The 15767-nt window shown below is 45.8% G+C and overlaps 1 protein-coding gene across 1 annotated transcript in view; it reads right to left on the reverse strand.

The window, feature by feature from the left end:
* Positions 1-3041: 3041 nt before the first annotated feature.
* Positions 3042-15767, reverse strand: part of LOC147612691 (acyl-CoA synthetase family protein) — a 34310-nt gene continuing 21584 nt past the window's right edge. Inside the window, exons 4-6 of the mRNA XM_086783257.1 lie at positions 5366-5569; positions 4925-5272; positions 3042-4573 (exon numbers count right to left, since the gene is read on the reverse strand). Coding sequence (XP_086639383.1) covers positions 3253-4573; positions 4925-5272; positions 5366-5569 — 1873 coding nt within the window. The 3' untranslated portion in view covers positions 3042-3252. The remainder of the gene's footprint in view (positions 4574-4924; positions 5273-5365; positions 5570-15767) is intronic.

Consider the following 15767-nt stretch of genomic DNA (forward strand, 5'->3'; position numbering starts at 1 on the left):
CACCATCATAAACTCATATATCTTTGGAAGGAATTTAACCCCTAATGGAAGGGCCCCAACTAGAACACTCCACAAGAAAGTTTTCATTCTGAATGGCAACTTAGTATCCCATATTTTCTTACATCTGGAAGTCCATACCTCTTCTACCCATTTCAGACCCCACATCTTGTTCAAATACCCCGCGCTCCCCGCCCCGCCCCCCCCCCCGCCGGAGTCTGTGTTACCTATCAAGTTCAGATACATGTGAGCTGCTTTGGATTCGGTGAGAGGGTTATCATCAACCCAGCCCCAATCTTTAAAGCAAATGTCAGTCCTCAGTATTGTATTAACCCTAAGTCCCTCAACCTTAGCAAGAATAACTGACAGCAACTCTGTGTCCTTCCTATCAATGTAGTACATCACTCTAACTTGATGTACTCTAGCAAAGGACAGGGCCATCCCAAAGATTTTAAAAAAAATATCTTATTCCCTTACTGTTCAGCCTTCTGGCTCCAAAGACCACCATATACGAATGCTAGAGAATTCCCAGAAACTCTGGTATCGTCATTCCATTCTATCATATAAAAGACTTCTTTCCGAGAGTTAATCGCAAACTTTCAAAAGGTTGCCACTTTATACACCAGTGGAGCATATGAAATATTTTGTCTAACCAAGAGAGTCCTTTCGAAGTTGTAACCTTTTTTTCTTTCTTTCCACGATGGTGGTTTTCTTGTCTTCTTAGTTTCTTCTCTCTCACTCTTCTAGCATTCTTTGTTTTAAAGCCAACTCTATGGAACCCATGGTTGTGCTATTCTCATGCTTAATCTTGCTCATGTGGTAAAGTAAGTTTTCATCACTCTTTGGAGCTCTAAAGTAAGTTTTCATCACTCTTTGGAGCTCTAAATCTTCTCACAGGATTTTCTCATAAACATCAATCTTTGGTTTTCACTATCAATAAAGCGAATTCTTCTCCAACATCCTTTTTTTGTTCTCTCAACAAAACCCCATGGTTGTGCTATTTTCCTGCTTAATCTTATCCAGCTTGTAGATTTCTTTATCACCCTTCAGAGCTCTCAACCTTCTATTTTTTGAATATATATTAATGAGTGTGAAGCCGTATACAAGCTTTGCGTTCATCTAGTAGACCACATCCTGTCAAGTTCTAGGCTGACGTACACTGCATAGGCACCATGGCAAAGACGTAGGCATTCCATTTGTACTTGCATATGCATTTTAAAACAGTACAAACATACGCATATACCCTTTCTAGTGGTGTAAAGACAACCTTTGGACGTACCGTTCCCTTCCTCAAGGGGTGTGCGCACATATTGATGATAACATGTTAGAATTGATATTTGCCCAAAATCGGTACACAACCAAAATTGGTACTTACCTAGAACTGATAGGTCCCAATAATCAATACGGACGTACAGATGCTAATGTGGCACTGTAATAATATGCCAATCTGCAGAGCTAGAGGCAATGGCCTTTGGGCCCAGTATATAGTCCATAAAGAGTAGCATATCACTTCACAGCTGTAAGGAAACCTCAACCCTGGTTTCCCAATTAAAACACCTCTTTCTCTTAGCTCACAGTTACAAATCACATCATCTAAGTACCAATTGTCCCTCGGCTCTATAGAAACATCTATTGCTACAAAGGGGCTCCCTCTATGGCTGCTCTCAGAGGGAGCCAAACCGGTGGCCTGTAATGCCAGGTGACCGTGCCCTCCTCTCTGGAGTAGAAGGGTCTGGTGCTCTAGGTGCAGTGGAAAGCTGCCCGCCATCTCTGTATGTGCTCTAATCCCCTATCGGGTGCTCCAAATCCCCCAAAGGATGTGGATGAGATCTAGCCAAAAAGTGTGAACGGTCTCTCTGCTGGGGGAGTAGGCTCACCATCAACGATCTCACTGCAGCGCACACACCAGATCTACCAAGTGACCAAATAAGCTCCCAGAGCTGGCATGTGCCGGTCTCTGGGGTCCAATGTCGCACGGGGGCGGGGGCGGGGGCTGTGGCCACTAACACCCCTGAAGAGAGGCAGTACGGGAGCATGAGGGCTATGCCATCACCATCATCCCCATAGAATAGTGCTGGGCCAGCCTCTACCTGCCAGGATACTGCTCCCCATGTGACCATGCGGGTTGTGTCAGGGCCAGATGTGAAGAGGTGGAGAATGGCAACCCGGGCAATCCCAAAGACAATGTCAATGAGACTCATCTGGACCCTCGCATCTTCCCCACACTGCTGTCCATCCCGCAATTGCGAGCCATGTGCCCACCGCAAGGTCAACTACTTCAAAAATTAAGCCCTTGTTGAGGTGATTAATGTCATACACCAATCTTCTCTTTGAAATATACAATTTTCATAGAAATGTGAATCTGGTGAATTAGAACATACAATTGCATTCTTCATATTATCCCACACTCTTCCCTATCAACCATTAGGACCAAGATAGAAAGGCCACAGCTAATAAATGTACCATCTTGACATCCTCAACCAGAAACCCTTAAAAGGAAGACACCTTCATAGCCCATGCCAAAAGTCATCTTTTGCAGTCAAGCATCTCGGGCTTGCCATGTTTGACATCTCTGCTTTCCAGTCTCAACTCATGGATTTATGATCAAGATTGGTAGCTATACTTTGAGTTTATGGGACTGATATCTCACCAATGGAAGCAATCCAAAAGGCCAAGCAGATATGTCACAATCACTTACATGGCACACAGCTAATATCCAAAGCTGTCAAAAAATGTTCAAGTGTCATAGCACTAAAAACATTCACATAAAAAAACATGCTCCCTGGAGTCCATTCATCATAAATGAAGACTGCTCCCACCCTGATCGTTTGCATGCTGGACTTCTATCTTGGTTCCCTGTTTCCTTAAACAAGCCATAATCAGGTAGGCAGATACCCAGTTCTAGCTCTGGGCTAACGCATTCAGAAGTGTCGTATGTGACAATACAATGCACAAACTGTCATTCATATGAGCAATATCAAAACTAAAAGCATAACCCGACACTTCAAAGGACTAATAAGCGTGAACAAATGACGCACCAGGAAAAAAGTGACAGCCATCCTCATGTATATTTGTGTGCTAGAAAAGTTCATTTTCATACAGGTATCCTTTGTTTACTGCTAAGTTACAAATCATTTGATATTATTATACAGCACACCTTAACCAAGCAAAAACACCATAAACAAAACCATTAACAATGCTTGGTTGGATCTATGCAGCATAAAAATACATGCACTTCTGAAGGCTGTCTAAGCATTACACATCTACAAGTGTATCCTCCACAAGAGATGAGGCAATAAGGACATCCAAGCTCTGCAAAACTTTATTAAAGGCCCTCAATGTTTTGCTTTCAAGTCCAGTCCTCGACGCCCATAAGGAAGCCCGGCGCTGCAAGTCATCCAGTACAGTTAGACATTGTGTGTCGTCCACATGCTGAGACCAAGAGCATATACATGCTATGAGTTGGTTAGCAATCTTCTCTTTGAAGCCACTAAACCATCTCAAGCCATTACATCCATTCACAAACACGGAAGTCTCCAAAAGATCTAAAGTTTCAAGAAACTTAAAGACTCTTGCTATGCCTGAGGCTGCCGAAGATGATGCATGAAGAGAGAAATCCGAGCAAAATGGGGCCGGACATAAATCCCGAAAATCTTCAGTTCGGTGGGACGGCTCTCTGCAAGCAAGGCCTTGATATGCATAAGCACCATGATCACCTTCAGAAACATGGAGTGTCCGCACTGCCTCACTGCCGTGTGTTTTTGGTGATGAGCATTCGTATTGTGACATGACAAAGTGGAGGATGAGGTGGACTACGGCATCATTTTGTAGCCCAGGAGAGCATGAAAGTGCTACAAGCGGTAGCGTATCAAAAAACGAAGACATCTTACAGTGATTTGAGTTTGCCACCGGTTGTGAGAAGTATTCCTCTGTGGCAGGTGTGCACTCACCGACAGCCTCACCCATCAACAATCTCCTCTTAGCTTGATGCTTGTTTCCAGTTCCAGCTGTGTGACAAGGCCCTCCTTGAGTGTAGCTATCAAGTAGACGACAACAATTCTGAAAGTTCATAAGCCAACGTTGAACTGCCTGCATGACATGCTTGAAGGAATGAGCATCTATATTGCCCACCCCACACTGCATGTTGTTACATTCAGCAACATCCTCCCCCCCCAGGTTCTTCTGTTCCTCACATGTGGCTTCAAAATTATACCCGTTTTCAACCATCAGCCTTCTCCGCTTTATTGTAGAGATCTTTTTTCCACTATCTTCAGTGTTGCAGCAGTTCTCATCCTCGATGCACAGCCAACTTTGCACTGTTTGTATCAGCATTCTCGCTACGAAATCTCTAAGCTTCGGATCCTGGGGACTGAAATGCCATGCAATGTATCTTGCTGCAATTTCTTGATGGCTTGACCTTGCCAAATCCTCCGCATCATTTGTGTTCGGTTGCTGTCTGAGAGGTGCACCACCAGTGCCACAACTGCTGCCATTGGTTTCACATGACTGGTTCAGCCTCTGGAAAAGTGAAAGAGATGCATATTGAAGCCATGCAGGAAAGTCCATCAAGAGCATCCTACAAAAAACAAAAAACAAAAGACACTCAAAACCCAGTTGCAGACACTCCCACAAGTTCCAGGACAGGCAAGATTTCCGGTCCATTATTGATAGGCGGTCTCCCTCTGACAGGCAGAAAGACATCTGTAACCAGCCTAATTCACCATTAAAAAACTTTCAATATGGGAGCATATCTATGCCAGCAGCCTGGGCCCTGCCCTAGTATTCAAGCAGCAATTATATGTTCTCGTTTGAACAGTCTCTAGAAGCCAAACCCCTATTGCTTCACCCAACATAAGGGCAGCCAAAAGAAAAGGCACAAGCAAACCAGACCCAAGCTATTGTTCAAGGGGCCAGTAGCTTTTCATACCACAAAGAGTCTCGAAGAGCCCACTGCCTGTAATTCATTGCACTTCTGCTTTGTACACCTCTGGAATCTTCCGGTAGAGGATCGCCCTCCTCCCAAAAAGATTTTGGGCAGCCCATAATCTGTGAAGCTTCTTTGTCAACCAAACTAGCAAGCTCCCTTAATCCAGGCCAGGTAGGCGCCCTAGTAAGAATCTTGACTGGAGATTGCAACGTGTCATGGTAAAAAGTCGACAAAGGGGGAAGACCAGCCCCTTCTTCGAGAGACAGGCCCCACGAATATGGATGTTCCAGCACATCCCGAACAGTGGCACCAAGCTCTGCTTTTAGCTCCCAGATACATGGAGCACCTCTGCAAGCATCAGCAAAGTTAGGTGACAAAAGCTTAAGGTTGAACTTTAATAGTTTTGAGGGTTCTCTTGGAAAAATGGCAATGACAACTTACGAAGCCAGAAGCCAAGCATTTAAGGTTTTCCTTGCTTCTATAAATATGTCTGATCCTGATGCCATTGCGATAATAAGATTATGCCATCCTTGCCTATGCCGTAGTTCATTCTTCAATGACATGAGTGGCCTTTCTGCAACCCTCTGAAGAAGCGCTGAGAGATCCTGCCCCACAAGGTCAGGTTGAAGACGCCACAAGAGCAATCTGTGCCCAGCAAAAAGTAGTCCTTTGAGCTTCTGTCCAACCACAAAGATCTGCCAACGAGATCTTGCATAAGATTCTAAAATTGAAAAGGATTTTTACCTCGAGATTATGCAAATTTCAATAAAGACAGGTAGAGAATAATAGAGAAGCTTGGCTTGAGAGTTCCCCCAAAACACCCCCCACCCCCACCCCCCCCCCCCCCACAGGCCCCAGAGAAAAGATCCTTCTATTAGTTATGATCAGACAGCCATAGGCTACATGTACAAGCTCAGAACCCTCACATGAGGTATTACCCTCCTTGAGTCGAGACCATGCCTCAGCCGGCAGGTCAGGAGTGGAAACAGTGTCAATCCTGCAATGTGATAGTTAGAGAGCCCAATCCTGCAATGCAATAGTCAGAGAGCCTGCCCTCCTACGGCCTCCTCATCATGGAGGGCGGGACCAATCACTGTCACCTGGGCAACACCTCCCCATGTTATGATACTCGGTGAGGCGGTAATGTGGAGACGAAGAGTGGCTCTGCAACTCTAGGGGGTGGTTGCACCACACACAATGTGCCGGCCTACCAACGATAGCCAACCAAGTGCCGAAAGCAAGGCTACGGTGAGCTAATTGCCAGAGGAAGAGTGTCACAGTAGCTCTCGGAAGTGGTTTGGTGAAGAGATCAGCCACATTGTCCTTGATAGAATGGTAGGTCAGTCGAAGAAGGCCCAACTCGATCCAATCGCGTAAAAAATGATAATGCACTTCAGTATGCTTGGATCGTCCCCGTAGATTCAGTGCTAAAGCAATAGCACTCTGAGAATCCGAGAAAATAGTAACCGGGAAAGTGTCGGCACAGCGAGCGGTTGATGAGAACTGGCTGAGGACACTCATAGCATAGGAGATGTCTGGACGGGTGTTGGCAAGGTAAAGCAATGAGCCAACAATCTGCCGATACTCTGTGGAATCCACCAAGGGTGTTGTTAGAAGTCATCTCCTGTCTATACATATACACCAGAGCCTTTGTTGTGGGTGTGCCCGCCCTTATTAGGTGTTTTCTCATTTTTCCCCACTCTCCGTATTTTTCCCCCATTTTTCCCTATTTTTTTGTGGCATGGGAGGCAGTCTTGTAGTGGCAGGAGGACCTTGAACCTGGCCGACTGCATCTGTGGAGACTCTAGAGGTGGCCGACTCATTTGCATGAGTCATGGACTTCCCTGATGCTGGCCGACCCCCTTTGCTGCTGGCCGACTCTGTATTTTACAGTCGTGGGGATTTTTGTGTCCTGTCGGCTGCCCTACAGCAGACCGACTGCTGTTGGGGGGCCATATAAAATGGCCCCCCAGCCCCCTTGTCATTGTTGTACCAATTCCGGGATTCTTTTGTGTATATAGAGCAGAGTTACACGCCTAGAAAAAAAAGCATGATGCTTTTCGTTGTTTTTTAGCGCGAGAGAGAGAGAGAGAGCGCGCATGCGTTTTTGAGAAGGTGGCATGCTGGCGGGTTTGCACGCTGGCAGGCTGGGACAGGTTGCTGGCGTTGGGCTACAGGCGGTTGCAGGCACCTTAGGCCTGCGCAGCCAGGCGGCCAGGCTAGCGCAGCCAGCCCAGGCGGCGCCTAGGCCAAGCGGGCTGGTGCCCAGGCCAGGCCTGCGCAGCCCACCCAGGCAGCGCCCAGGCCCACGTGACCATATAGCCATGCTTACATAGGCTGTCGTAGGCGCAGAAGACGCCGGTTTCATCATCCGCCGGCAAGCCTGCAGGCGACAGCAAGAAAGCAGCCGGGGTATTGACGTCAGCAGTCAACGATGGCAGCCCGACGGGTGAATCCAGGGGGAAAGAAAAAAAAACTAAGGAAAGCTTTCGTTTTTTTTTTTTAGCTTTCAGTTTTTTGGAGTTTAAATGTTTTTTTTTTTTAATTAAAAGAACCCTCCAAGGTTCAAAGGTTTCAAGATGTTTATTTTTTTTAAAGACAATAGAATATATATATCCATATATATATATTCACATATATATATATATATATATATATATATATATATATATATATATATATATATATATATATATATTCAAAAAAAAACACAAAAGCTAAAGCAAAAGCTAAGCCTAGCTTATGGAAATTTTTGGCTTTTGGGAAACCTTTATAAACCCCCCTCAAGTGGGCTTCTTGCCACACATCTCTCAAGCTCTCAAATTCCCGTGCACTTTTGTTGTGCAAAGATCGAATTTTCTCTCTACGTACCCTCTTCACGATGTCGACCCAAGAATCGGAGTTGGAGCCCCTCGTGGAACGCGAAGGCTTGCCGGCTACGGACGGTACCGAAGCCGATCTTTTTGACGATTTTGTGTCAAAATCAGATTTCCAAGAGTTCAAAGTAGCTCTCGAAGCTTCTTCGACGGAACGTCAGGCACAAATCGCAGCCCAGATGCAGGCTTTGCAGCAGAACTCCATCGCTCTATTGACCACTACCCTCTCTACTTTCTCGGGTATAGATACCTTGGCTTCAGCTTTAGGCCCCAACATTACTCCGGAACCGTTTGGGGGCGAGCAAAAGCAGCGAACCAAGGAGATCGTGGACAAGTGGCTACATAAGTGGTAAGTTCACTTTCGGTTTCATCCGTATGATGATGGAAAGAAGATCCAGTTAGCAGCAGGTTTCCTGTCCGGCAAAGCTTTGCTTTGGTGGAAGGAACTCAACTCTAAGCCAACGACTTGGGCACAATTTGAAGACGTTTTCAAGAAAGAATTCCTCAAGAAAGAGGATGATTACGATGTTGTTGCCCGGTTTTCAGCTTTGACCATGATCTCACAGCACCTCACTTATGAGGTCTACCTCCAGAAGTTTCGTGACTTACAGATGAAAGCTACAAAGATGGATCCCACTACTCTTTTGGGGGTTTTCGTACCTAGTTTACCAGACTCGTAGCGATTACAGGTTAAAAATAACAAATGTAAAACTTTGAACGAGGCCATTCATTCAGCTCGTATCTATGATGATACGATGGTCTCTTCCAAGTCGAAACCCGTTACCGAGCAGGGGAACAAGCATAAAAGAAAGTTCTCCGCACCTATGGCTAACACGACTGAAGGCAAGTCTTCGGACCAACCTTTGAAGAATTCCAGTTCGACACCAGCGAAGAAGAAACGACTCCTTAGGGCTTTGAAGCTCAAGAAGGAAGGACATTGTTTTATCTGCGAAGAAAAAGGACACATGCGTAACGAGTGCCCGAAGCAAAAGGGTACCAAGTCAAACGCAGGACCCAAACCAAAGGCAGCTAACCAGTTATCTTTGAGACAGGTAAGTCAATTACTGTACTTTCTCGCCCTAGTACTTGTTCTGATTGTCTGTTCAATTCTAAGGTATTTGGCATGCATGATCTTCTCCGCGTTTATGGAGAAGTGAATGGCCATAAGGTTCACATTCTTTTAGACCCTGGCAGTTCACATAATTTTGTTAACTACAAACTTGTGCAGAAATTGAGTCTTGATACGACACTCAGCAACCATACCTATGAGGGGAGTCTAAGAGAATGTGAATTTTATGGCCATTCACTTCTCCATAAACTCGGAGAAGATCATGCATGCCAAATATCTTAGAATTGAACAGACAATCAGAACAAGTACTAGGGCGAGCCTGACATTCCGTCGAAGAAGCTTTGAGAGCTACTTTGAACTCTTGGAAATCTGATTTTGACACAAAATCGTCAAAAAGATCGGCATCGGTACCGTCCGTAGCCGGCAAGCCTTCGCGTTCCACGAGGGGCTCCAACTCCGATTCTTGGGTCGACATCATGAAGAGGGTACGTAGAGAGAAAATTCGATCTTTGCACAACAAAAGTGCACGGGAACTTGAGAGCTTGAGAGATGTGTGGCAAGAAGCCCACTTGAGGGGGGTTTATAAAGGTTTTCCAAAAGCCAAAAATTTCCAAAAGCTAGGCTTAGCTTTTGTGTTTTTTTTTTGAATAAATATATATATATATATATATATATATATATATATATATATATATATATATATATATATGAGTATATATATATATATGGATATATATATTCTATTGTCTTTAAAAAAAATAAACATCTTGAAACCTTTGAACCTTGGAGGGTTCTTTTAAAAAAATTTTAAAAAAACATTTAAACTCCAAAAAACTGAAAGCTTAAAAAAAAAAACGAAAGCTTTCCTTAGTTTTTTTTTCTTTCTTTCCCCCTGGATTCACCCGTCGGGCTGCCATCGTTGACTGCTGACGTCAATACCCCAGCTGCTTTCTTGCTGTCGCCTGCACGCTTGCCGACGGATGCTGATGAAACCGGCGTCTTCTGTGCCTGCGAGCGACAGCTTATGTAAGCATGGCTATATGGTCACGTGGGCCTGGGCGCTGCCTGGGTGGGCTGCGCAGGCTTGGCCTGGGCACCAGCCCGCTTGGCCTAGGCGCCGCCTGGGCTGGCTGCGCTAGCCTGGCCGCCTGGCTGCGCAGGCCTAAGGTGCCTGCAGCCGCCTTAGCCCAACGCCAGCAACCTGTCCCAGCCTGCCAGCGTGCAAACCCGCCAGCATGCCACCTTCTCAAAAACGCATGCGCTCTCTCTCTCTCTCTTGCGCTAAAAAACAACGAAAAGCATCATGCTTTTTTTTCTGTTTTTCTATTTTCTCTCGTGCGACTGCACAGACACGACTCCTCTTCTTTGCAAAAGCAATCAACCCTATTACACTACCATCTCCCATCAACATGGGGCTCTTTGATGAAGAAAAAACACATACTAAATCTGAAAACAGCAGTATGCACAGAAAAAACAGCAAGCTTTTTTAACACATATAGTTCTTCGACCTCATCTTCTCTACCTACCGACTTGCTCGTTCACGAGGTATGCTCTGATACCACTGTCAGCAAGTTGGCGCCCACGCCACGCACAGTAGTCTGGCGAAGCGCACGCTGGCGGACAAGTTGGCACAGGCGCTCGAGCGAAGGTGCAGCCGACTGCAGGTGACGTCAGCAGTCCACGATGGCAGCCCGGCGGGTTAATCCAGGAGGAAGAGAAAAAAAAAACAAGGAAAGCTTACGTTTACGTTTTTAGCTTTCGTTTTTTTTAAGAGTTTAAAATTTTCTAAGTTTGAAAAGACCCTCCTCCAAAGTTTAAAGGTCCTTTTTTTTTTAAGGAAAAAGAATATATATATCCATATATATATATATATTCAAATATATATATATATATATTTATTTATTTATTTATTTATTCAAAAAAAAAGCACAAAAGCTAAAGCAAAAGCTAAGCCTAGCTTTTCGAGATTTTTTTTGGCTTTTGGGAAACCTTTATAAACCCTCTCACGTGGGCTTCTTGCCACACATCTCTCAAGTTCTCAAGTTTCTCAAGCTCTCGAGTTCGCTCGCACTTTCGTTGTGCAAAGATCGAATGTTCTCTCCGCGTATACTCTTCACGATGTCGACCCAAGAATCAGAGGTGGAGCCCCTTGTGGAACGCGAAGGCTTGCCGGCTACGGAAGGTACCGATGCCGATCTTTTTGACGATTTTGTGTCAAAATCAGATTTCCAAGAGTTCAAAGTAGCTCTCGAAGCTTCTTCGACGGAACGTCAGGCACAAATCGCAGCGCAGATGCAGGCTTTGCAGAACTCCATCACTCTATTGACCACTACCCTCTCTACTTTCTCGGGTATGGATACCTTGGCTTCAGCTTTAGGCCCCAATATTACTCCGGAACCGTTCGGGGGCGAGCAAAAGCAGCGAACCAAGGAGATCGTGGACACGTGGCTACACAAGTGGCAAGTTCACTTTCAGTTTCATCCATATGATGATGGAAAGAAGATACAGTTAGCAATAGGTTTCCTGTCCGGCAAAGCTTTGCTTTGGTGGAAGGAACTGAACCCTAAGCCAACGACTTGGGCACAATTTGAAGACATTTTCAAGAAAGAATTCCTCAAGAAAGAGGATGATTATGATGTTGTTGCCCGGTTTTCAGCTTTGACCATGACCTCGCAGCACCTCACTTATGAGGTCTACCTCCAGAAGTTTCCTAACTTGCAGATGAAAGCTACAAAGATGGATCCCACTACTCTTTTGGGGTTTTTCGTAGCTGGTTTCATAGTTACCACGGAACGGGAACGTTCCGGGAACGTCGGATGCTGGAACAGGAGCGAGAACGGGAACGGGAGCGGATCGGGAACGTCGCGGAACGCCACGTCATATGACATATCGGCATTTAGGACTAAAATGACAAAACATTTAAAATATCCAAGATTAAACTTTAAAGTCTTAAACATTAAAAATTTGAAGAGTCCAGACTCCAAATAAAAACTGAAAAGAAAGTACATCGCATGTGGAATCTGGATATATAGAAACTGAAAAAGAAAGTACATCGCATGACAAGTACAAAACTAGCCTCAAGGGCCAAGGTAACTGGTGAGTCAAAGACTAGTCATCAGCAAGTGGGATCTCATCCTCCTGTCCAGGCTGTCCCTCAGTCTGCTCATCCTCATGCTGCTCCACATCATCCTCTCCCTCTGGCTGATCCTCACCATCATTGTCATCAAGATCAAGGCAAAATCCAATAAATGGCTCTGGAGTACACTCAGCCCTGAACTTGTTAAGCAAACGCAAGTTTGCATTAACAAATACAAGGTCATTTGCCTTCTGGACACCAAGCCTGTTCCTCTTCTTGCTTGCAATGTTTCCAAAACTGCTCCATAAGCGCTCACATGGCGAGGAGCTAGCACCCTGGCTAAGCACTCGAATGGCCAATCTTTGCAGCAATGGTGTATCTGCCCCATAATCCTCCCACCACCGTGCACTGGATATCTTGAACCTATCATTCTGTGCATCCTGCAAAGCGAAGAGGCCTCTCTTTTGTCGATAGAAGCAAAGGTCTTCACGAACCCTCCTCCTATCATCTACACTGGGTACAAGCTTCCTCAAGATATCCTCCCAACCCTGCACAACCTCTGCATCTGTCTCTTGTCCTTTGCCTTGAAATTCTGGATCCACCACAAATGCAGCAGCCTCTAATGCAGAGTGATACTCTGTCCACCTGCTTGTCGCAAGACGAGATAGCTCCTATCTCCTACCCCCATCCAAAGTCTGTAGAGATAGGATTCTCTCAATCATCCTGTCCATCCCCTCATACACCTTGCCAATGCAAGGCTCATCTCCATCAAGAAGCCTCAACATAAGAATGATTGGCCGCACAACCTGCAACAATACCTCAACAGTGTCCCAAAAAGTGTCATCAAGAACAATGGAATACCTGCCACTGAGGTACGCTCTCGCCATGCATCCCACTCCTCACAAACTACAAGCTGCCTCAAATGATTCTTCACTTCAAAAAGACGCTTTAGCATAAGGAAATTATATGCAAAGCGTGTATCTGAATACTTTAAGAGATCCTTTGGGGATCTCTGTCGATATACAGCCAAAATGTAGTGGTGGCGAGTGATAAATGAAACAATGTGATTGCCCATTTCAATAGAAGGCTCCACCCACTGCATCTTACCAATATCTTTGAGGAGATTGTTGAGCCCATGTGACATGCAAGGGGTGAAGCAAATATGTGGGTACCTATCCTCAATGATCCTCCATGCTGCCCTGTTTGAGTTCTCTCCATCAGAAACAAACTGGATGACATTATTGGGACCCACGTACTCAATGGCTTCACTCCAAATATTTGCCAATCTTTCTGCAGTTTTGCCCGCCTCTGAATTGTCAATAGCTTTAATAAAAAAGCTACATCCTCTGGAGTAGGCAAGGATACCCTGAATGGAGCGGCTCCTGGTGTCACTCCAACCATCACCCATGATAGTGACGCCACATCTACGCCATACATCCTGAATGGGTCCCAAGGCATCCTCTATGGCCGTCCTCTCTGTGGCTAGAAGTGTAGTGCGCAATGCCTCGGATGAAGGTGGAGCATAGCCAGGTCCGAAAGAAGCAATCTCCTTCACCATATCTGCAAAGTATGGGTTGCGGGCCTTTACCAAAGGAACATCTGCAGCATTAAAAAACCGTGCCACTGATGCATCTACTTGTGCCCTCCTCCCAGGGTGCCATGATGCCACAAGACTAGCCTGCACTAGACCTCGTGAAGCCTGGGTCTGGGAAGCATTTGTTCCATGTGCGGATGGCTGTGGAGCAGCCCCAAATAATGGAGTAGATGCACTCGCTGAAGATGCCACGCCTGCAGGTGTAGCTGATGATGATGTACCTCGAGGATCAAGAACAGAGGGCCGACTCCCTGCTGCATCAAGTCTATCTGCAAGTGCCTGCAATCGTATGATATCTGCTCCTGACACTGTAGGGCAAACAGAAATGCCTTTGCCTCTAACCCCCAACAAATGGGCTCGCACACGATCCGTGCCTCCAGTCTTAATGGATCCACAGAAGTGGCACTTCCACTTGCGTGACCCTCCTCCTCTTGCACTATCATATCTGGACACAAGATCCACCTCATTCCACCAAGGGGATCTGTTTTCTGCATCTATGCCACGAGGAGGTGCCATTGAAATTGATGAAATGGCTGAAAATTAAAAAAACATGCAAAATGCCCTTGCATGAGACATAAGTAAAGTGTCCACAAAGTGGAAAAAAACGCAGCAAACTAGAATCTCCAAAATCCAATGTTCATTGCGTAAATTTTAAATCTTACCTGCTGAGTGCTCAAGACTCGAGTCACGAGTGCCACCCGAGCAAAAGAAGGGGCCAAGAGGAGGTAGGGAGAGTGACAAGTGTGCACTGTGCAGTGTGGGGCAGCCAAGGCTCAAGAGTGAAGGTAGGGAGAGTGTGGGGCAGCCTGCAGGCCCGGGCAGCCAAGAGGAAGGTGGAATGGAGAGTGTGCCTGTAGGCTGTGGGGCAGCCAAGGGGGGCCGGGGCAGCCAAGGGGGCAGCGTGGAGTGGTATGGAGAGCAGCCAACGTTGCAGGCGCAGCCAACGAAGCAAGCGAAAAAGCGAAAAACCGCCGTACGACGCTGGGAAAAAAAGGCCGCCGGCGACTAGCGAAAGTACACTTTTTCCGGAACGCCCGGAACGTGCGTTCCGCCCTAGCGTTCCGACACGCGTTCCGCCACGCTCCCCGGCAACTGGTCCGTTCCGGCTCCCGTTTCCACGTTCCGGGCACGCCTTGCGCTTTGGAGCGGCGTTCCGACGTTCCAGGAAGGCGGAACGCCGTTCCGCGGTAACTATGGCTGGTTTACCCGACTCGTACCGATTACAGGTTAAAAATAACAAATGTAAAACTTTGGACGAGGCCATTCATTCAGCTCGTATCTATGACGATACGATGGTCTCTTCCAAGTCGAAACCCGTTACCGAGCAGGGGAACAAGCGTAAAAGAAAGTTCTCCGCACCTATGGCTAACACGACAGAAGGAAAGTCTTCGGACCAACCTTCGAAGAGTACAAGTTCGACACCAGCGAAGAAGAAACGACTCCTTAGGGCTTTGAAGTTCAAGAAGGAAGGACGTTGTTTTATCTGCGAAGAAAAAGGACACATGCGTAATGAGTGCCCAAAGCACAAGGGTACCAAGTCAAACGCAGGACCCAAACCAAAGGCAGCTAACCAGTTGTCTTTGACAGGTAAGTCAATTACTGTACTTTCTCGCCCTAATACTTGTTCTGATTGTCTGTTCAATTCTAAGGTATTTGGCATGCATGATCTTCTCCACGTTTATGGAGAAGTGAATGGCCATAAGGTTCACATTCTTTTAGACCCTGGCAGTTCATAATTTTGTTAACTACAAACTTGTGCAGAAATTGAGTCTTGATACGACACTCAGCGACCATACCTATGAGGTACGTCTACCTGCGGGAAGACAAGTTTGGGATCGCAAGGTGGAGATGCTTCCAATCCAGATTCAGGACTACAAAGATACTCTGGAATGCTATGTTATGCATCTGGAAAATGTAGACTTGTTATTAGGGATTGAGTGGTTTAAGACTCTTGACGTCCAGATAGATTGGTCTAGTCATATTTTTTCTTTTCAGCATAGGGACACCAAGTATAGTATTTTAGGTGATTGTATCCATCCCTCTCAGGGACCTCTTGTAAATACAATTGAAATTGAAAATATAATGGATTCTTCTTTGTATACCGCTTTCCATTGTGTATTGATTCCACTTTCTTCTTTTCTCACCCCTTCCATGGATGTGAATGAATTAACTGTGTTTGAAAGCAAAGAATTACAGAAGATACTTGATTCATTTCAAGATGTATTTCC

Source organism: Cibotium barometz, chromosome 45 (genome assembly GCF_041138505.1).
Source record: "Cibotium barometz isolate CiBa-2024 chromosome 45, ASM4113850v1, whole genome shotgun sequence".
Lineage (NCBI taxonomy): Eukaryota > Viridiplantae > Streptophyta > Polypodiopsida > Cyatheales > Cibotiaceae > Cibotium > Cibotium barometz.